The sequence below is a fragment of the Takifugu rubripes genome, chromosome 9 (genome assembly GCF_901000725.2).
Source record: "Takifugu rubripes chromosome 9, fTakRub1.2, whole genome shotgun sequence".
NCBI classification, from domain to species: domain Eukaryota; kingdom Metazoa; phylum Chordata; class Actinopteri; order Tetraodontiformes; family Tetraodontidae; genus Takifugu; species Takifugu rubripes.
Genome location: NC_042293.1, coordinates 13,688,200 through 13,709,624, shown reverse-complemented (window position 1 = coordinate 13,709,624; position 21,425 = coordinate 13,688,200). Strand labels below are relative to the sequence as shown.

General features: G+C 45.7%; 1 protein-coding gene across 1 annotated transcript; it reads right to left on the bottom strand.

Annotated features, from left to right (window-relative positions):
* Positions 1-951: 951 nt before the first annotated feature.
* cftr (CF transmembrane conductance regulator) lies at positions 952-19,900 on the bottom strand. The gene is given in 27 exon segments (NM_001048040.1): positions 952-1,167; positions 1,532-1,637; positions 2,034-2,206; positions 2,390-2,479; positions 2,569-2,724; positions 3,379-3,609; positions 4,724-4,824; positions 5,747-5,974; positions 6,868-7,018; positions 7,165-7,244; positions 7,321-7,607; positions 7,841-7,878; positions 7,959-8,087; positions 8,181-8,967; positions 9,539-9,625; positions 10,216-10,310; positions 11,986-12,177; positions 12,298-12,474; positions 13,479-13,571; positions 13,683-13,929; positions 14,168-14,293; positions 14,522-14,685; positions 15,747-15,836; positions 16,127-16,342; positions 17,421-17,532; positions 19,157-19,267; positions 19,848-19,900. Coding segments are annotated over 27 exon segments (4,536 nt in total).
* Between the last annotated feature and the right edge of the window lie 1,525 nt (positions 19,901-21,425).

The following is a 21,425-nucleotide window of genomic DNA, read 5'->3' as shown; positions in this document are numbered from 1 at the left end:
TCTCTCTGATGGAGCTGGTGACGTTTGAGGAGCTTAGAGCCGTTTCCACGTCAACCCTGAAGTTTCAGAGATGTTTAATTGGGACTGAAACTTCATCAACTGGTTTTAAAAATGGTTCATAACAGACAGGAAAGAAGTGAAGTGGCAGCATTAAAACGCAAATACAGCGTTTTCAGAGTTATTGCACCTGTGCTGCGCCTCTGGAAGCTGTTTAGATGGACACAGGTGGATGAAGCTGGTCTACCAACCCATCACTCATCCAGGTTGCCACGCCTCTATGGTGAGCTAGTGCGTAATCTGGAAGCCAGACAGAATCCGATGCTAGATTATGGATTATGGGACCGCTGCAGTAGAAAAGAATCCCTTTGTTCAAACATTTAAACAACAATTAACAAAAAAAAAACAAAACAAGCCCTGACAATTTATGCTTTTTCAAAGCAAATGCAACTCCTGATAATCTGAAGTGATTGACTGTGATTAGAAGGCACTCAAACGGTGCAGGAGGGTGAAACCAGCCATGATGCCGGAGGAGAAGAGCTCAGACCTGCAGCGCGTCTCCTGCGAGGAGGGCGAGATGATCCGGACCATCTGAGCAGCTCCAGCACATCCGAGAGCACGCCTGCGTGGTTAACCAGGCACTTCAATAGAGTCTTACTGGAAAGAAAACGCCAGCCTTGGAACCGCGTCAGCAGCCGTGGAGCTACCGCGCACACTGAGCCAGATCAACTATTATCAACGGTCAGATCAATTATAAGTGTATAGAAATCAAGCACAAACACGGCACTACAATTTTCACCGGTCCGATTATATTTGAACCGTTTCTTTCCCGGTGCTGACTCGAACAGGCCCGGCAACCCTGGAGTTAAAGCTTCTCAGAGCACCTTCAAACTGCTCGGTCTCATCCTCCAGTTTTTGTCCGTTAGAGTTACGGGTGAGCGTGTGCCTGGGCGTTTACAGCCGCGTGTCGTGGACCTCGTCCTCCGCTTCCTCCGGCAGGGAGGAGATCTTGGCGGCCTGCGGCGGCGCCCTCTTTATAGAGTTGAGGCGGTGCAGCGTCGGGAAGAGCCGCAGCCGGTCGGCGGCGCTCACGGCCTGTTTCAGGTGGCTCATCTCGTTCAGGAGCTTCTGGATGGAGTCGTAGCTCTTCACAGAGCTGCCTTCAATCACCTGCACAATGGAGGAGGTGCTATTAGCATCCCAAGTGTCCTTAAGAACGTCTGTTTGATCTTAGAACAGGTAGAAATCCAACAGTCGCTACATTGATTCAGGCAAAACAGAATAAAAAAGAGCCCCAAAGTGAATTAAGGATTGAGGAATGAATTCCTTCCTGCTTCCTCCTGCAGGTCATGACTGAGGTCATTTCCCTCATGCTATCCTCACGGTAGCCGCCAGTTCCAGCACAACCCCCCCCCCACTAATGACAAGCAAATGTTGAGCCCCGACAGCCACAACGCAAAGGTTCTGTCCTACAAGTTTTACAAGCGTCCACGTTACAACAGAACATCCGAGCCCAGTTTAACAGGAAACTCACCAGGAACGACTGGCACTCCAGCAGCGGCTCCACTTTATGCTCCGACAGGATGACGGTGCAGTCAGAAAAGGCGTGCTTGAGGGTCTTCCTCAGGACCTGCAACGTTCTGCTCACCAACACACAAACGATCGCAATCAGTGCCCACTTTAACTCCGAGTTCTGGTTCTGCCGAGGCATGAAACAGCAGGCAGCGCTGACCCCGGGCTAAACCTGATTGCTCATTAGACACTTTATTTACTATAAGCACACACGATTACCCTTCCCAGTAGATCACACACAGAATTACCGTAAGCGTCGCAGATTGCCACCATATGCAGTGACAGGAACATCACACATTCGACATGGATGACTTGGGTTGTACTGTGACATCAGGACGCCACACACACATTGGAAGTATAAACAAAGCCTGGATCACTTAAAGGCAATCGGCTGTGATCCAGGATGCATCGAGAGCTACCTTTCATTTTTGCTACTGATGTACGCAGGCTGGGTGGGTACGTACATGGTGTCGAGGTAGGCCGACGGCTCGTCCAGCAGCAGGATGCGGGCCTTGCTGAGGATGGAGCGGGCCAGACACATCAGCTGTTTGTGCCCGTGACTCAACACGCTGCCTCCGTTCTCCAGCTGGAAGTCCAGCCTGTCGGGAAACTGCTCGATCACGGACTTCAAGCCCACCTGTTGACACATGTCAAAGGTTCATTCCCCTGACCGGCGCGGTGTAGTTACTTCAGAGGTCGGAGGTCGGACCAGGGCGGCTAACGAGTGAAGCGACACTTTAAAACCCAACATGTGATTTGTCTTAACAGCACCGGCAGGACAGAAATGGCCTCACACGCTCAGTCAAGACAGAACCCTCACCTGATCGGCGACCCGCCACAGCTCCTCGTCGCTGTAACGTCCGTGTGGGTCCAGGTTCATGCGGAAGGTTCCGGTTAGAATAAAGACTTTCTGTGAAACAAAGAACAAAGGGATCTGTTGCCACACTTCAGTTCACATCCCATCATAGCAGAAAAGTGTCTGGGCGGTCCCAGACGTACCTGCGGCACCACGCCGAAGGCCTTCCTCCACTTGTGCAGAGGGACGGAGTTCCAGGAAATGCCGTCGATGGAGATCTCGCCGTCGGTGGAGGCGAGACGCAGCAGAGCCGAGAGCAGGGTGCTCTTCCCCGAACCCGTGCGACCCAGCAGCCCCATCTACGTGCACACACGCGCCATTTGATGTGTTTACAGTTCATTTAAAAAAAAAAAAAAAAGGTTAAACATCTCATTCTTAACTTTTTAGCAACTACACCTACGATACGTATAATAAACTAATGTGCAATTAAGGATCAAGGAGTTGTAAAAGGTCACTTTCTTCACTTCTCATGCATCAACAATTTTCTGATCGAACAGGAGACCCCTGAGAAGCTAATGGGACGAGGGTAAAGTGCTGACACTTAATAAGCTCTGCTGTCCACCAGGATTCATTAGGAGGAGCTCATCCTGACTGCAATTACCTCCAGGAGCAGAAATGGATACAGGAGCCACATGCTGCAGCTTTATCTCATGCTACTGAAAGCTGTGGCCCCCATTGATGCCCGTTCATGAAATAGCACAGGGCCCCACATTTCCTACTAAAACATATCTTAGGGTCAATTTCTGTATTAGTGGGAGCAGAAACCATCAGATCTATCTGAAATATCTTCACACTGGACCTTTATACAGCTTTTAACCTTGCGACGACCTTGCTACTGTATGCTACTTTTACTTGCCGGGCCCCCTCTCAGATGATCCAAGTTTGATAAAAAGAGCCAACACACATCACTCTGCCATAATTCATTAAAGGTTCAGCTGTCACTCAAGACTTACGCTGAGACCGCCCTCCACAGAGAAGGAGATGTCACTGAGGACGGCGCGACCTGCCTCCGTGTATTTCACCGCCAGACCCTGGACGTCCATCTGGCCCCGGTTTGGCCAGTAGTCCTGGGCATGTGGGTTGTCGATGATGAGGTCAGGGCGTCCTTTACCACCAGGTTTTCCCGGCAGCAGCTCCTCCGACGGGAGGTCGATGAACTTGAACACTCGATCGACTGAGCGCATCTAAAGGAGCGGGCCAGGAGATTAATTTCTTGAAGCATTTCAGGGTTTTCAAGGCATCGTATGAATGGGAAGATTAACTCTGGTGATAAAACATCAGAATCCAGAGGGGGGGGGGGGGGTGTTAAATAAACATTATGCTCTTGCATTGTATTCAAATGTGGCGACAAAAGCATCAAATAAAGGTAGCTGCAACAAGGAAGAGCTTAATAAAATGGATGACGAATCACTCTGAAACCTGGACAGCGTCGCCCGGTCGTGAGTGAGGGAGATTTGTCGCCGTGCGGCCGTTTTCTGGATCTGAATCAGCCACAATGTGACAACTCCCCCAAATACAAGCCACCAAAGGGAAAACGTGTTCCGAACAAAATGTCCCGTATCGCGATAAGCTCCATCAGCTCTGTTCAGGAGCGTGTGTGTGTGTGTGTGTGTGGGGGGGGGGGGGGGGGGGGGCACCGCAGGCGGGCGGGTAGAGAGACCTTCAAAGCCTGTGAACAAACAGCAGTGAGCAGTCATGTAGCTGCAGATCACCACGTTCTTCCTCTATCTTCTGAGTAATGCTCAGACAAGACGCTGAAACAACATAACTAAGCGCTGGACTGAAACATGAGCGCGTTACTGATCCCAGGTCAGGTGCAGGACTCCCTTCTGAGGATGGTAAATGCAGTATCACACTGGTACGCAAAGAAATGCATCAATCAAGCATCTAAGGTTAAACATAAAACCATAAAAAAGTCCTAAATACTCCAAATTGGAATGCAATTAAAAGTGGCAGATCATGACATCAACCCCCCCCCCCCAAATTCTAACAACTGGATTAGCAGATGTGAACTTCACTGGAGCAGCTGGGACCTCTACACTGACGGGTGCTTTTCGATGTTAACTTCAACAAAATTCAACAGCGAGTCGCTGTCAAGAGACGACAACGGAAGGCCAGACACCATCCGCTGAAGCTGGAATATAAAAACAAACCTATAAACTCTGAGATCCAAACGTTCCCGTTTGTGGAATACGTGATCAACCTTGAAGGGCCATTCAAAAGCCAATTTGAATAAGAATGAACTCTCGCCATGACGCAATCAAAGACAGTGATGAGTGTGTTTGCGCTGCTACATACTAAGCCGTCCACAGTGATGCTGGTGATGACGGCCCATTGGAACGTCCCCAGGATGAGCATGGCGAGGGCCACGATGATGCCAATCTCCCCTGGTTTGTCCTCTGTAGAAACACACAGCCGTGTCAATCAAAGCCTCCGTGATGTCAGAAAAACACTGTTGCGCAACAGCTCAGGTCCCGGCCCTTTTGGGAAGTAATGGGCTGTGAAACTGCCTTGTAATGGCACTCAAAGCACATGACGCAATCACACATGTTGGGCTCGATGAATGGGGCACGCACAGACACACACATGCTTCCTGTTGTGTGGCAGATTTGATCCATTTGTACAGACAAACCAAGTTGAGAGTATACAGTGTGACACACACCGGTAGCCCATAAAATAGCCATTTACTAACCAACCCACAGACAGAATTCTGTAAAATTAGATTATTCTCCTGGAGTTTCAGCAGTTTTGCCTCATTTGCAGTAAATGTCAGCGTTCCCGTATGAAAATAAAAACATTTGTTTTAATTTTAAAATGACGCTTTCTGGCCAAATTAAAGGGCGGATTCTCTTTACACATCATGTCTGAGCCTTACAAATATAAATATTGATGACCTCAACGTAAAATGTCCAACTACTGAATGCAGAGACGAGGACAATTAACCTCCAACGTATTTTATAATTTAGTCCAGCCACAATATTAGAGTAAAACATGGAGAATCAAACATATCGGAAGCAACACATTAACCAATTTCTCTGGGTCTACTTTACTGTAGTCATGTCTGGGTTCAGGTGTAGCCTAGGGCGGAGAGGAGCAGAAGAAGAGGCCCAGGAATGTGACCTTGGTCAAAACAGATTGTTTTCTAAATCCTAGAAGAGCCTTTAAAGTGTGTACACTGTAAATTAATGTTTTTAGTACATTCCCTTCTTTCGATGCATTACTCACTGAAATTGAGGGTTTCGTTTTTGGTGGGTATTCCAGTTAAAATGCCTGGCCCACCTTTAAATGACAAGGGGTTCTTTTGTAAAAGCCAGCACTCACGGTTGGTTCCTACGGCGATGAAGGCGGCAGCAGTGAAGAAAAGGACGAAAATGATGTCACAGCGAAAAAGAAACCAACGCAGCGTGGACAGGTAGTGGAACCAGGTGGCCGTGTGAGTGTTCAGCGCTTTATGGAAGAGAGTCTCAAAGTACGTTTGGCGTCCAAACGCACGAATTGTCCATAACCCCTTCAGGGAGATGATGAGGTGGGAGAAGATGGGACTTCGAGCTGAGGGAGAAAAAAGAAAATAAATGTTCCCGCACTTGATTCAGGGTTTGTTTTTTCCCCCCCAGTTTTGATACATTGCTGCTTTGGCTTGAGTAGTCACGGCTCTAAGCTGTGAATACGTCCAATATGTTCATTTATGCCGATATAAAGATTTGAGAGACACATGCCCACTATTATTTTTCTGAAGTCGTGTTTGTGACACCAGAGAGAGCAACATCAGGATGTGGTGGGAGGAAATCCCAGGTCGGCTCAGCTCTCTGCCCTGCGCACACTCCGGAAAGACCCCATCAGCAGCGAACCACACATTTAGTAAGAGCTGAGGGCAGAGCGGGGAAGTGTAAAAACCACATGGTGTAGCATCGCTGTCAGCAGTCCAGTGACCTGCTTTCTCAGCTTCCCCCCCACACCACACCGCCCATGACCAAATATCTAATCCAGGCTTTTTTCTTTCACACTTGACCATGGTTGTTCCTCAGGGTTTCAAATCTAATATATAGTTTAATTGTAAAAATCAAGGGAAATTTGTGGTTTCCTAGGAAAAAATAATCTAAATGATACTTCTCTCTATAGGTTAATTTGTGCGATGATAAAACCTTTTTGTAAATGATTCCCCCTCTGTGGCAACCATCCATTCTGTCAACCCTTCCCTCCGTCATGTTTTTGTTCTTTGTGGCGATCTCTGCCCCCTTGGCCCCCAGCCATCACCGTCTCTGTCTGTTGAGTTATGATTACTGTGGCATCTGCCCCAGAGGCTCGTTTCCTCTCTTACCTCCATCGTGCTCTCGCTCGGATCGTTCACTTTTGTCCTTCTCAACACTTGTTCTTGAGTTGTCAGATAAAACAAATGGGTCATAACGCCACCATGGATGACATGCTCCCTCTGGTGTCCTCACCTTCAGCCTCCAGCAGCTTGAGCTGCTGTCCGGTTCTCAGGAAGTATTTCCGAAGAATGACGAAGATGATGGCCAAGGGGATGGCAGCGATGAAGATGTAAGGCCGCATGATGGACACAGTGAAGATGGCCCCCGTAACGATCAGTGTCAGCTGGTGAAAGCGAGAGAAGCAAAGACGTGAACAATACAGTGGCCTGTTTCTGTTCAGGAATCCCAAAGACACTAAAAATTAAAATAAAGACATTAAACTGACTGATGATTCAGATACGACACCTCAGAAAGGTATTATATAGGTACCTGAATAAGGTCAAACAGCACCAGAGGGAGCATGTCATCGATGGTGGCCATGTCCTTGGTGAATCTATTCATGATTCGGCCTGAAGGAGTAATGGAAAAGTTGTCAACCCAGGAAGCAGGAGAACAAATTTAAAAAAAGACCTGAGGGATAAAGACCTGTCTTCATAGTGTTGAGCACAGCCATGGGGGCTCGCAGGACAGCGCTGAGCATCTGTTCATGAAGCCTTTTGGACACGGTGAGCAATGTGTGCACTAACGGGAGACCCCTGAAGAATCCCAAGGCCAGAACGCTCTCCGACGTGGCCACAAAGATGTATATGATGTAGTAAGCACTGGTTGGCGTGACGATGACTGCCAGGTGGGTGGGCGGAGACGAAGTATTGGAGTGCTGCTGATCTATGTAGTTGGGTGATGATGGGTTGGCGCCATCCCTCCAGATTGTGCTAACATAGCAAGAGGACAGGTTGATCCACATTTAGATATACTCCCTATATATTCCTCAGAGAACATGAATCCCTATTATTAATAATTTAATTTGCCAGAAAACTATTTAGTGGGGGCTTATGTTCAATAAAGAAACTAGGAGAAAAAGTCAAGAAACATGCAAAAACTTTCACTGTTGCTTCCACACAAGGTGCCATCGGCGCCACTAACTTTCATTAATCACAGCACTTACTCGGTAATTAAGAAAATGCCGATGACTGAACCAGCAACCTGGTGACAGAAACAAAACAGGAACTTTGTGATCTGAATCCATAGGAGGTTCCACAAGATGAACCAAAACAACATTATACCTCAATCACGAAGACAACAAATATGAAAATCAGGACGTAGACCAAACTCTTGTTGGTGGAGACGTAGCGGAGGTACGTGCTCCATGAGGTAGTTTCAAAAGTGTTGTCACGATCATCAGCAAAGCATTGCTGGGGAAAAATAAAAACAAAAACACAAAGTAAAGCATGTGATTCATCAAGAACGCCAAGATACAAACTTGTGCAGCGAACGGAAAATCTTACCTCCATATCTTCCGTGTCCACATCCTCACTGATATCATAGACGCTGTCCTTGGACAGGCGTCGAGCATAGATGTCCAGCTCGGATGCCAGGTCACACTGAGGCGTGATGGACAGCTTTTTTCTGAAAGAGGACTGTATCTGCGCTCGGCGCTCCTGGCCCTGAGACGTGGTGATGAAAGCCAGCACGGACTGGCGCCTCTGCCCACTGAGATGATGCAGCCCGTGATGGTACGCGTTGCTTCGGGGGAGCACCTCCTCTACCTGATCGTCCTCCGGCACCACAGAGAACCTCCTCTCAGAATGTTCGTGGACCCCATCCTCTGTCGCCGTGGCCTGGGCGGCATTTCCCGCGTTCGAGTTCCCCATAAAAGAGAACTTTCGAGCTGCTGCCAAGGGACTGAGGATGAGGGACTGCTTGCGTTTTTCTGGGTAGCCGTCACCTCCGGGATTGCCTTGGGATCCGGATACAATGACTGGGGGTGGCGGCTGACGGAATGACTGGCGAATGGACTCAGGACCCCGGAAACCTGCAGTTTCATCGACGGAGACCCTGCGAAGGGTTTCCGTGAGAACGGAGCTACGTCGCTCCGCATTGATGTTGTCGTAGGCCTCCAGGCCGAGGAGGAGCGAGCTGAAGTCAGGCCGCTGGGCCTGGAGCTCCAAGAACGTGCCGTAGAAGTAACAGTCTCCATTGTGCAAGAGCAGGATTTTGTCAGCCCGCTTGAGATGCTCCAACTTGCTGGTGACCACAATACGGGTTTTGGAGCCCATCAGTTTACACACACACCTGTGCATCGAGACAGAAAACACGCGTTGTAAAAGATTACGGCTCAAAAATGTGGCATCACTTCGCAGGGCATCAGTTTGAAGCATTGGCTGTCCAGACTTGTGTATGTTCAAGGTGCTGAGTGACAGTACAGCAAAAACGCTCATAATATGCGAATATGGAAACATGTTCGGCCAGGTCGTCATAGTGAGGTGAAATTTGATTGGTATGAAGCCGTCAGGCCTTTGCTTGTAATATTTTAATGAGTATTTAAATTCCTGAGTCGTGACTTCACGCAGGTCACACTGACCACTTCAGAACTATTACTTTAGGATCATATGAAAATTCAAAGTAATTTAAAGCTAAAGTTATTTCCAAACTTTTGTGGGTACGTTTTTTTGTCATTTTCCCGCTCCCTTCATCCCTTTGAGAAATTCTGCGATCATCTTTTCCTGTACAATGTCCTTATTTATTTTAGAATTTCCTATAACTCTCCCACCACAACTGACTCAGGAAACAACCTCGAGCTTAAACCTGATCCCTAGTTCTAACACCCACAACCTCCCCCGAATGAAAGTCTCAGGATACACACTTCTCAAAGATCTCTCTCTCCGTTACAAGGTCCAGGTGGGTAAAAGGTGCATCGAGCAAGTAGAGGTCAGCATCTTTGTAGACAGCCCTGGGAGGGGGAAGCAGAGACACGCTGGAAGTTAGACACATGAACACATGGAAACAACAAAAAGCCAGAGGATGATGACAAATCTGGGAGTGGCTAAATCAATATCAGGGAATATTTAGAGTTTAATAAATAATGCATGGGAATATGAGTGCGTGTGACTTTAATGGTGCCATAAAGCTCTAATGACACCATAGAAAGCACTCGTCATAGTCGAGACAGACCATAGAACACGCAGCAGCAGATAAACAAATAAAGATAAAAGATAGTTATCAGCTCTGGGGAAATAAATCTCAGCAAGTGCCTGAGTGTTTTTACTCCTGGGAACCGACGTGAAGAGTTGCCTTTTCAAACAAGTCAAGAGCATTTGTGCTTTTAGTGGATCCTCTTGATGGAAAAAGTTATGGTGATGCTGAGGAACAATTTAGAGACCTGAGATGTACCTCTTTGGCTTCCAAGTGTCTGTTTTGATTTTCCTCTAAACTACATGAAAAACAAAGGCAAAATTATATCCAAATTTGCAGCGGCCTGTGAAAATAGAGTAGATCCAAGGGGGTGGACGAGGTGCGCTGAAAGAGTGTGGCAGAAAGTACCTGGCCAAACCCAGGCGTGCCCTTTGACCTCCGCTTAGGGTCACCCCTCCTTCCATGAGAAGTGTCCTGTCTTTGTCAGGTAGCAAAGCAAAGTCCTGAAGAGAAAGAGGAGCTGTCAAACCCCCGCATGATCTCGCCAACAGCAGGACAGTTAAAAGCCTCTGTAGTCCTCTTATATAGCAAGAAGACCACTGAGGCACTAAAAAGCACAAACCACAGATGAGCTCCAAACATGGAAGCTGCCACAAAACTTTACTGACAATCATCAGGTATAAGAGCAGGTGAAAGACAGCCACACGGCGATGAGGATGAAGCCAGCGCACAAGTTTATCATCGTAAAAAGCTTCCTACCTTTTGAACAGCAGCTCCCGCTGTCCTGACTGGAGCGCATAGGAAATCAAGTTAACATGTTTAAACAGCTTGTAAAGTGAAGGTAGAATGACAAAAGCACATGCTGTGTGTCTCACTGAACAAAAAGACCTGGCCAAGCTAGCAGAGAAAGGTTAGACTTGGAAAAAAGATGAGTTTACAGAGGCAGGACCACCCACTGCAGTGTGTCTGGTGCTGCCGAAGAAGACAATAGTGTGAAATTACAATCACATGCCCACTAAAGGCTGTGACCGTCTCACTCTTGTGTGACAGGTTTTCTCTGGGGATTCTCCCTTAGATCTCTGTGCCCCCCCCCACACCTCTTGGTTTTCTTCTCCAAACTCTTAAATGCATTCGAATCAGAATTGAGATTCCATTTCTCTAAATGAGACACCCCTGCGTGCATTTGATCCCTAGTGTGCAGGTCCTGTCCCGCTTGTACGCAAGAGCTTGGATTAAAAGAGTACAGGACAAACCAAACTTTGGACAATACAGTCAACACTGGGCGACCTTTCAACATTCTGAGAGAGGCCGTGAGGAGGCCTTTCCTTCACTCTCGTCATTTACATACAATATATGGAATTCACAATGCACCTTCTCTCTATCCTGCCTTTATTTCACTTTTACGCCTCTTCCCAAGCATGAAATGGAGCCTGGCTTTTACACCACATACATGTAGAAATGCCAGTATTCTAAGGAAAATCCCCTTTGCTTGCTGTGACAACAGGTTGTGTTTTTGTAAAACACAATGACAATACCGGTAAAAGCAAAGGAACGATGACTGTACGCTGCACTGATTTCACTACAAATAATGACAAGAGTGTAGAATTGAAACAACTACTTAAATACACTTGTACCAAGTTAAAGTGATGATTGGGGATTTGTTTATCGATGTCAAGGTTTGGGTTTTTAAACATTCGTTATTACGGGGCAGACAATTAGTCCCTTCAACTCATCTGTGTTGCAACAGTCACTGAGAAGTGGCAAGCTCATATTCCATCCCAGTGACATACAGTAATGAGATTACCATGGCAACAGAGAACACATTATTCTGTTGAGGGGGCAGTCACTCAACACAGGGGTTCATGAGTGTGTGGGGAGGGAGGGGGGAGAGATAGAGAGCGCAATTGACAGGATCTGCAAGCATGTGTCTGTTCGGAGACTCTGAAGGAGTTTCCAAGTTTCAGGTTTCCATGTTTCCACCGTTAAGCCCCTCTCAGATACAGAGAGCAGACGCCCAACGGAAGATTAAAAACTTACAAGAAGCTGGCAATAGAAGAAAACTGCACTACAAGTAATAGAGTGAACGTATTTGTATTTTTAATGCTAACGCATTTACAATAATTCAGACGATTTGTGCTCATGCTGTGCCCTCTAGACATTAGAGTGTAAATCCTGTACCTCCTCCAGCTGACAGGCCTTGATCACAGACGTGTAGCGGTACTCGTCATAGGTCAGGCCAAACAGGATGTTGTCTCGGATGGTCCCCGGCATGATCCAGGAATTCTGGGGTGAGAAGGAGATGCGGCCACTGTGTTTGATTTTACCTTCTGTAGGCACCAATTCTCCCAGGATCATCATGAGCAGGGAACTCTGGAACAAACGGGTTCACATTTTAGGTCATTTGTTTTCTTCTTCACAACTCAGAACAATACTAATGGCTTCTTTAGGAACAATTTGGGATAATAATGTATGCGGGAGCATCTGGCTCACCTTTCCTGCACCAGTGGATCCAGCCACTGCCAGCATCTTTCCCTTCTCCAGATACAGGCTGATGTTTTTGAGAACTGGTGTGACATACAAGTTGGTGAAGAAGAGCCCGGGGTCGTTGGCCATGTGTCCGTTCGCTTTGTTCTCCTGCTTGATCTTCTCAAACAATTCACTTATTCCCTGCAGGAGAAAAAAAAGAAGATAATGTGAGCAATGACACATGTTTTGAGCCATTTTACAGAAGTGGCCAGAGGCTCAGAGACACCAGCTGTCAGGAACAACAGATTCTCCAGCAGAACACTCACACTGTCCCAGTTTCACAATGGCCTGATTTCACTACAACCTCTGTAAACATTAATGGACAGCTCATCGCACCATTGCAAAAAAGGGGAGTCTGCTCCACTCTGGCTAAATCATTGACCCCTTTGACATTTTATGGGTCCCCCTTCATCTAATGCCAAGGACTTGCTGTGTTTTATATACATCTGTCTCTGCAATTCTTATTCTAATGAGGTGACGTAGATGCGTCAGCAGTAAAGAAAGGCAACACCCATCCCATTCATTTGTGAATGGCAGATTCCAGGAGGAGGGGAAGAGGGGAACCTGGGAATTAGGACCACTGAATTCGAGAAATTCGGAAAGTTCCCAGCACCGTTCTGTGCCATGAACTAATTAGGCGAAGTGAAGGATGATGGCGTTCTCACGGTGTTAGGTGGTCAGTGAGTCACACCTGTGGCTGAGTTTACAACCTCCACGGATTGATAAGATTACCAACTCTCTCCTAGTGATGTGAAGGAATTATTGATGGTAGTATACCTGTAACAACTGATGGATTTAAGGGTTGTTGGAATGTTAACTTCTTTATCACTAATAAAAAAAGAAAACACACCTGACTGACAACTTTTGAGTGAGTTATTGAGTCTTTTTTCTAAGCAACATAACCATTTTATTCGGCAAAATGTTATAAAGTAATCTGAAGATCTCATTCTACATTAACATATTAAATGGTAAATCAGCAAAAATGTAAAGATTCATTTTCATTTAGTTTTTCTCATTTGGGTGTAATGTGACTTAATTCTGGGGCACTAATGAAGTGATGACATAAAATAAAGTATCCATTTAAATTAAACCTCGCTGCATTTAACAACAACAGTCTCCCATTCAAATGTGGCAGATGAACAAACCTCATCCCAGGACGCAGAAACATTGACCAGCTCCACTTCAGTGGTGGTCAGGTTGTACTCAAGCACTCTGTATTCTTCTTTTAACAAGAAATCCTGTAGAAGAAAACACACACAGGATGGCCACATTTAAAATTCGATATCCCTATTTGGGCTAAACTACACATTTATACAGGCCTGACTGTCCCAGCCTCCCTCTAAACGCACCTCGATCTTCTTAACCAGGGCCAGTGTGTCGTACCACATCTGGATGGACCCTGGCAGCTGGCGGGTCAGGGTCATCCGCAGCACCATGCAGTACGAGGCTGTGGTGAAGATCCGCCGCAGGATGATGCCTTTACTGAGTGCATGTGGCACAATGGCAGACACGATGACCAGGATGGCAGAGAAGAAATAGGCAGCGCTGTAGAAGTAACGCAAGTAACCGATCTTCCTCGTCAGTGTCATCTCATCCCTGATGATAAAGGGGAGGCGGAAAACAGACATAATGCTTCAGTCCCATGCACGAGACATAGTTGGAGATGATATACTGTACATGTATGGACTGTTTTAGCTTCACAGAAAGTGCAAATTCTTACATTTTTAATGACAATTGGAACACAGTATCCTCTTTTAGGATATCAGGTTAAAACATATGGATCATGGTAGTAAATGTCACTTTGGTGATAGAGATATTGTTTTATGTCTCGTACTGTCTGATGTTCTTGATGATCGTCTCCATAACGTCCTCCCACCCATATGCCTTCACAGAGTGAATGTTCTCCACAATCTCCGAGGTGAGAGCCAAGCGCCGATTTATCATTCCTGCTCTCTTCACCCTGATCAGTGGGGAATTTTACATCATAAGCTGCCAGGCCCAAGTGTATAATAGACTTATTTTGACAGACAAAGATCTATTAAGTTAAAATGAACATTAACAGGTTATTAAAAACATTTCTAAGTATTGATCAATATGTATCCTAGAAAACTATCCAGAAGATACAGTTCAAGAAGCTTGAGCCTTATATGTTAGTAATAATATGCATGGCAGTGTAGCGTTTCCCCACCGGTGTGGTCCCATCTTCTGTGAGAGCCAGGCCTGAATGATGCCCAGTAGAGTCAACGCAGCCAGTGCACAAAAGCCATTCACCTCAATCAGCTCCCAGATCAGACCCACACACAGGATACACTGCAAGGGGGTGATCCATATAAAGTGGGCCAGACCCAAGCTCTGGAGGAAAAATACAGGGAACACATGATATATTTGGGTGCATGTGAAACCCTTTGCTCCTGACCACAAAGAGTTGCTGTAAGACAAATACTTCAGAGTATAGCATAATAAATCAGGGGAGTTAAAGGCACTAAATCGGATGTGGAATCAAAAACGCTGGACATAAGGAAAATGAGACGCCACGCTGGTGCTGCTCCAGGTCAGAATCACTGCACTATTGCACTGCCGTCTTACTCCCAGTGAGTCAAAGCACCATGAAAGTGAGTCCTATTGTAAAGAAGCAGTTATCTCACACACTCTGACCTCACCGAGGCAAACCCTCAGTTACCTCTGAGGTCACATGCCATTGTGGCAGCAATTTCATGAGGCATCAAAGACGTGCTGTAGGGAGGACAGAAAACAAACAGTTGTCCAGACTGACAGAAAAAAAATCTGCACCACAGTTGGTTTCCATTTTCAGTCAGTCAGACAGCACTACGAGTGCAGGTGTAATGTCGGTGGGAGGCGTATTTCTCAGCTCAGTGAATTCGCTTTGATCTGCTAATATTCACAGGGAATTCGTACAAACACATGCTGAGACTGCATCATCTCAGCCAGTCATAATGAGACAGTGGTGCATCTTACCAACCGCGTTTATGTCATATGATAATGGCCTCAAAGCAGGTAGCAGAGTGTTTCCAGATTCAACGCCCCAATGAGACCAAAGTCAACACACATCATTTCTCTCTCTCTCACACACACACAATAATTCATGGACATAATACATTCCCCATCCTCTTACCCTAATCATCTCAACTAAATGCCTAATCCTAAAGCAAGACTACCTTTAACCTTAAAAACAGTTCTTTACCTTTTATCGGCCCTATAATGTTGTGAGGAGCAGCAAAAGTGTCCTCACAAACCAAAAGTGTCCTTACTGTCAAGTGAAATGGGCAGTTTGGCCCTCAATACGCAACATGTCACCAGATACCCATACACAGGTGTGAACTATTAGCTGTTAACACGCAGCAGGCCATTAGGAATTTATAATGGTTTCTAAAATAACCGTTGGATGTTCTCACCTCATCCAGCTTGTTGAGGTGGGCAGACATCAGACTGACCAGCTGATCAGTGCTGATCTTATCCAAGACTCGACTGGACAGTTTCAGAGTCTGAAAAGTGTCAGGTCAGAAAAAGGTCAGAGCACAAATGTGGAAACTGAACTGTACTCACTTTCAGTCTGACCTTACAAACAATAGCAAAGAAGTTCCTCCTACATGCACTAATCAGCTGGGATGTTCTGTTTTGTAACAACAACTGGTTGTTACAGAACTGCAGTGTTTGATGTAATCAGAACGAGCCCCAGTCTGACATTTACACATGAACTCCAAAACTTCACAGCCAAACAAAATAAAATAAGTAAAGTCGAACAAATGTCTGCTCTAACTTTTGCTCTGTTTACCTTCTTATATATGAGGCTGAACAGGGCAATGCGGATCTGCATGCCCAGGTGGTGCAGGCCAAAGATGGCAGGCTGTAGCAGTAGAAAGCGGGCCGTGAAGAGGAGACAGAGGCCCAGGGCCAGGAAGTATCCCTGGCTCCGCTCCGGAGCATGAAAGGGGTCGAAGGAGGCAATGATACGACCCAAAAGCTGAGGTTGCACAGTCTTGGAAGCCTCCTATCACAGAATGGAACATGAGAAAGATCAATTACACATATGAAGAGATAATTTATTCACAAAACTCATTTTGCTGCACGATGACAAACTACTTAAAGCCAAATGACCCAAGACCTGCAAAAACATGTGATTCTTTCAACAATCCTGTTCAGAACAATGAACGGGATAACAGTTACTCTTTCAACCCAAAGACACAAGCTGCAGCACTCTTGAATGAACAGCTTTCAAATTCGTTGTCAAAGATTTTCTGCCTGTCTGAAAATGTGGAGACCATGATCTGGATTTCGACACGTCCAGCTAAATACAACTTCCAACACGGAGGGAAATCAATCCATGTTTAATTTGGCACATTCAAGACGGATTACACTGTCAATTCTCCGTCCCCCAATGAGAACCTTCTCCTCAGCTCCTCTGTTTGCCCACCCAGGCTCCACCACACAAACAGCATTCTTTTTGTCATGACAACCACCTCCTACTACACTAACTGACGCAACGGCTGCTGTGACCACCTTCAAATAGGTCCGGGGCAGGGAAAGCGGGTTTGCGACACCATGGTGCAACATGCTTGTGATGATTGTCCGCCACCCGCCACTCCATAGCCCCCCCCACCCCCGAAGTCATCAGGTAGCCAGCACAAACACACTCAGGTGGAGCTGAGACACAGTAGTGTGCGATCCAGAGAATTCCATGAATTGCCTGGATGACACCGTGGACAAGTGGGCTCAGTTTTCATAGAGTGGCTGAAGGTGGAACTGGATTGGACCTGATAACAGGTGACCTGGCCAGCACAAACCGGTGTGGTGACAAAGAATATGGAGATAATGGAGAACGGGAGCCCAGACGGGACAGTTCAAGTGTAGGGGACATGGCCACAGTAAAAGGAGATGCACGGAAAACCCACACATTTCCACATTAAGCAGGATGGCCGACAAAGAAAAGGTACACTCATAAATGTTGAGCCAACAAGGAAGGTTAACTGTCCCTTGGTAAGAGATACGGTGAGCGCTGTTATGGTCTGAATGATTTAAAATAAAACTGAATCTAATATTCCAGAGTTTACCTTCAAAATTAGACTCACCCCGAGGTAGAGGAGGATGCCAAAGAACAGGAAAGGTCCTAGGAAGCATCGGGCCAGCGCTCTCATGAGCTTGGGTCGCTTCTTGGCTGAGACGATCTCTCTGTCCCATTCTCTGCAGGAAGGATAGTTACTGCACAGTTACAACAGCAGGGGAGACGGGGCCGGAGAGTCACAAAATACCAGCCAAATTCAGCGTTTGTTTGGCTAAAGGCAACAGACCAATGCATTTTTTCCCCCTCCTTTTAATCAGCCGCCGAGTCTGTGCAGGTACAAGCAGCAAGGCTTTATTTTCATGTCAGAAATTACAAATGGAATCACCTTGACTATAAATAGTTCATGATTCACTTTGGTGTTTATTTCCCATGTTGGCTTGTTTGATGTCTTTGTTACAAACGTATTGGATTCACTTCAGTTCCAGCTACAGTAACTGGTCACACTCTCAAACTGGGATGTTTGGCTGACCAGCGCAGTGGTGAGTGGTGGGACAAATAGTTCAGGATGAGTAAAGCGGTCTAAAATAATCCTGTCAGACAGCAACATTTACTCACACCTTCGAAATTCAGGGTAAAGGGATAAAATATGCAGATACACTTTTGTTCATGTGTAAAAGGATCCCAACAAAACATATGAAATAAACGCTAATTAATAAACACTAAACTAAATGGTGAACAAAAAAGGGGCAAATAATAGTCCAATTTGTATCTCATTTAAGTCTCTTTTCAAGACTTGATGGAGGATTTTTATATTTTTTTCCTGCATAACAGATCCCTGCGTTTGCATGAGCTCTTAGCTCATGAGCTCTTATGTGCTTTGGGCGTAAAGTTCACGTTCCCAGAAACCTGCACCGTTTGCTTCGTCAGTATAATAAAAGTAAAAATCAGCCACTGCTGACCATTCATCTCCCAGTGGGCACTGGGCCCTTTCTAAAAGGTCAGCTTCTTTACTCCCAAGTATATTAACGGCCATGTTGGCACAATTTAGTGCGACACGGGCCCCTGGGTTACTAGGAAGCAAGGCTGATGCAGAACAGTCATGGCCATTAGCCATTATTAAAAATAAAGAAGTAAAATCAAGATATCATCACTAAAACCATTCACATCCATGTTAACCTTGTCCATCATGTATTGTCTGATTGTTTGTTTGGCACACATGCATTGGGTTTATGTCTAGACTTTGCAAATGCCAGCCCATATTTTAACTTGGCAGATACAGTAAACATGCACGGCATGCATAAAAAGCCTGACGGTGAAGACTTGTGGGTTGCAGGATTTTGAGCAATTCTTCAACCACAGAATGACAAATTTTACTTGACTGGGTTAAAGTAAAAGTCTGCAAATGCAACTTGTTTATATTTTCCCTGCAATACCACAAACGCCCACTAGTCAGAATGGAACCATTGTTAAAATTACGGATAACATTGACGAGATAGAGAGTGGACCTACATTGTGGAACTCTTCTATGCATCTGGAATTGGTTGTGTGCTGCATTTATTCAGTGTGATGGTGCTCATTAAGAGCTGAAGTGCCTGTCCTGACCTTTTAGAGCTGCTGCTCTCTGCATGCTGCCAATACTTGCAGGTATTTTCAGAGAAAAATCTAATTTTTTTGTATAGAAGATGTACAGAAAAAGAATGTAGATTCATTGACCAGCCTGCATATTATATCAATAATTCTGCTGTCAGTGTGAGTTGATAGTTTCCATTAAATGTGAATTTCATCATTAAGATCTGCACAAACCTTTCAAGTCTTTCAGAGAGGTTGTCCGCAAGATCAAAAGAAGGAGCTTTGTAAACATCTGAGAGCTCCAACTTCTTCTTGAAGCCTTTCCTCAGCAGTGGTGAGGTCCACCTGCACACAACCATAAAAGACAGTTGGCGTCATCTCTTCAAAGGTCTGATAGTCCACTCGGACTCAGGCGCACGAGAAACTGCCAATATCACAGAGGCAATATAGTCGACATAAATGTTGGATTTTTGCACTGAGCCGGATTTATCTGCAGTTGTACCCATGATGCTCAGCAGACCAATGAGAGGAATGAGAAAAGGTGAGAGCTGCAGCAGCCTCGGTGACCACAGGTTCTAAAGGCTGACATTAACGAGTTTACATCACTTCAACTACAGAGACGACACACAAATCAAATCAGGCGTGACACCTGTGGGCTAGGTAAATATTCTCAATGTGACGTCACTGAAATTTTATTCATGATCAAACTTCATGACATAATTTGAACTATAGTTGGTCCGGTGTCTCACTTTAGAGGTCGCTTTCCAGAGCAAATTCATTTAATTCACCCCCCGTATTTGTGCCTAAAAGGTTTCACCTTATTGGGATAAACTTAAAAGAGTGAGACGCGTTAATACCGACACGAGCCTCGGAACCGAACCTGCACCTTCCTCAAAAAAGACGCCTCAGACGAAACTCGTCTTACCAGAAGAAAAATTTGGATAAGAAGTTGGCATCTTCCACTGGTGACTTCTGCATTCTAAGCGCGCCGCCAGTTTGGTTCGTGTGCACCTGAGTCGCTCCCGAGCGCGTCGGTCACATTTGTGTCCCCCCGCGTGGCTCCGTGTGCGCGACCTCGTGGAGAGGATGTGCTCGCTTCGTCTGTCCTCCACCTTGCGTCTCTGCGACCTCTTCGGTTGGGATTTCTTGCTTCTCCTCGGACCAGACTGTTGCCGTGCGCGGCTCTCTGCTCCTCTGTGCGCCAGTGGGAGGACTGTCCATCCTTTATGGGCTCGCAAAAGCGCACGGAGACGCACGTCACTTCCACGCCGCCTGGGCTGCGCATTGTCGCAACTCGGATGAAGCCAAATAAAGTGAACCACAACAACTGGGAGCAGCCCGAGTGAGGTATTCAATGCTGTTCGCACAGATTCTATATTGCTGCATTCGGTTTCAGCCGTTTTGTTAAAATGTCTGTATCAAAACCTAAACGATAAAAATCCCAGCATTTTAAATGTTTCAGCAGCCATTGACAAAGTAAATATTGGTGCATTCGGTGTGTTAATGAATAAAAAAAGACATTTATCTAGTCTATCATTTATAATAAGGTAATATTTAATTCAGAGCATCAGTCATTTGGTGTAATACTGGAAAGAGAAACTTCAAGTGGAAGACAAAGATGGTTTCAATGCAGCTGCAGGGGACAGTCTCTGGCCGGGCTTTCATTTCACTTTATTCCGTATTATTCATCTTTTGTAATAAACAGCATTTCCAAATGAAGTTGAAACTTTTAAAATCAGTTTTAGGCTACACCGTTTCACAGGGAGGATCAAAGCTTCCTGGCATTCCATACAGGAACACAGATAAAAGATGGAAATCCGGAAAGTATTTCAAGAAAAAAACAACAACCAAAAAACACTTAAATCTAGATTAAAAACAATAATCAAGATAATTTCATCAACACAATCAATTGTTAAGACATGAGATTTATTTCCTACCCAATTACTCTGAACATGTGCATCTTATAACAGTGAATCATTACGCAAACCATAACCGATATGGTTAATTTAACAAATTACCCTTTCCTAGTTACTTCACGTTTATTAACACCCAAAATGTATATATTTACATATGTAAAAGAAGCGATGAAGCGTTGAATATATAAAAGTGCTCCGGAGGTTTGGTGCGTGGAGGGAAAGGTCTGGCCCCTGCTGGACATTTCCGGTCTTTGCACGCAAACGTTAATAAATGACTGCAATCGCAAATTCCTTTGAACTAAACGCTGATTTCAGGCCAATTCCAGTTTCAACTAAAGGGCTGAGCACAAAAGAGAAGCCAAAAGTCAAATTTCCTACTGAAAGGGAAGGGTGGTTTCACCAATGTTCAGCTTGCTGATAAAAAGCAGGAACCCAGGGGAGGCTAAACCCCTGGGTTCCTGCTTGAAATGACTTGATTTAGGATGAGCTTTTTCCTCTAATCCGCTGAAATGTGAACAGAAAGGAGCACAAACACTTACCTGCATCAGCAACATGAACGGGAGACGACAGGTGACATCTGTTTATGC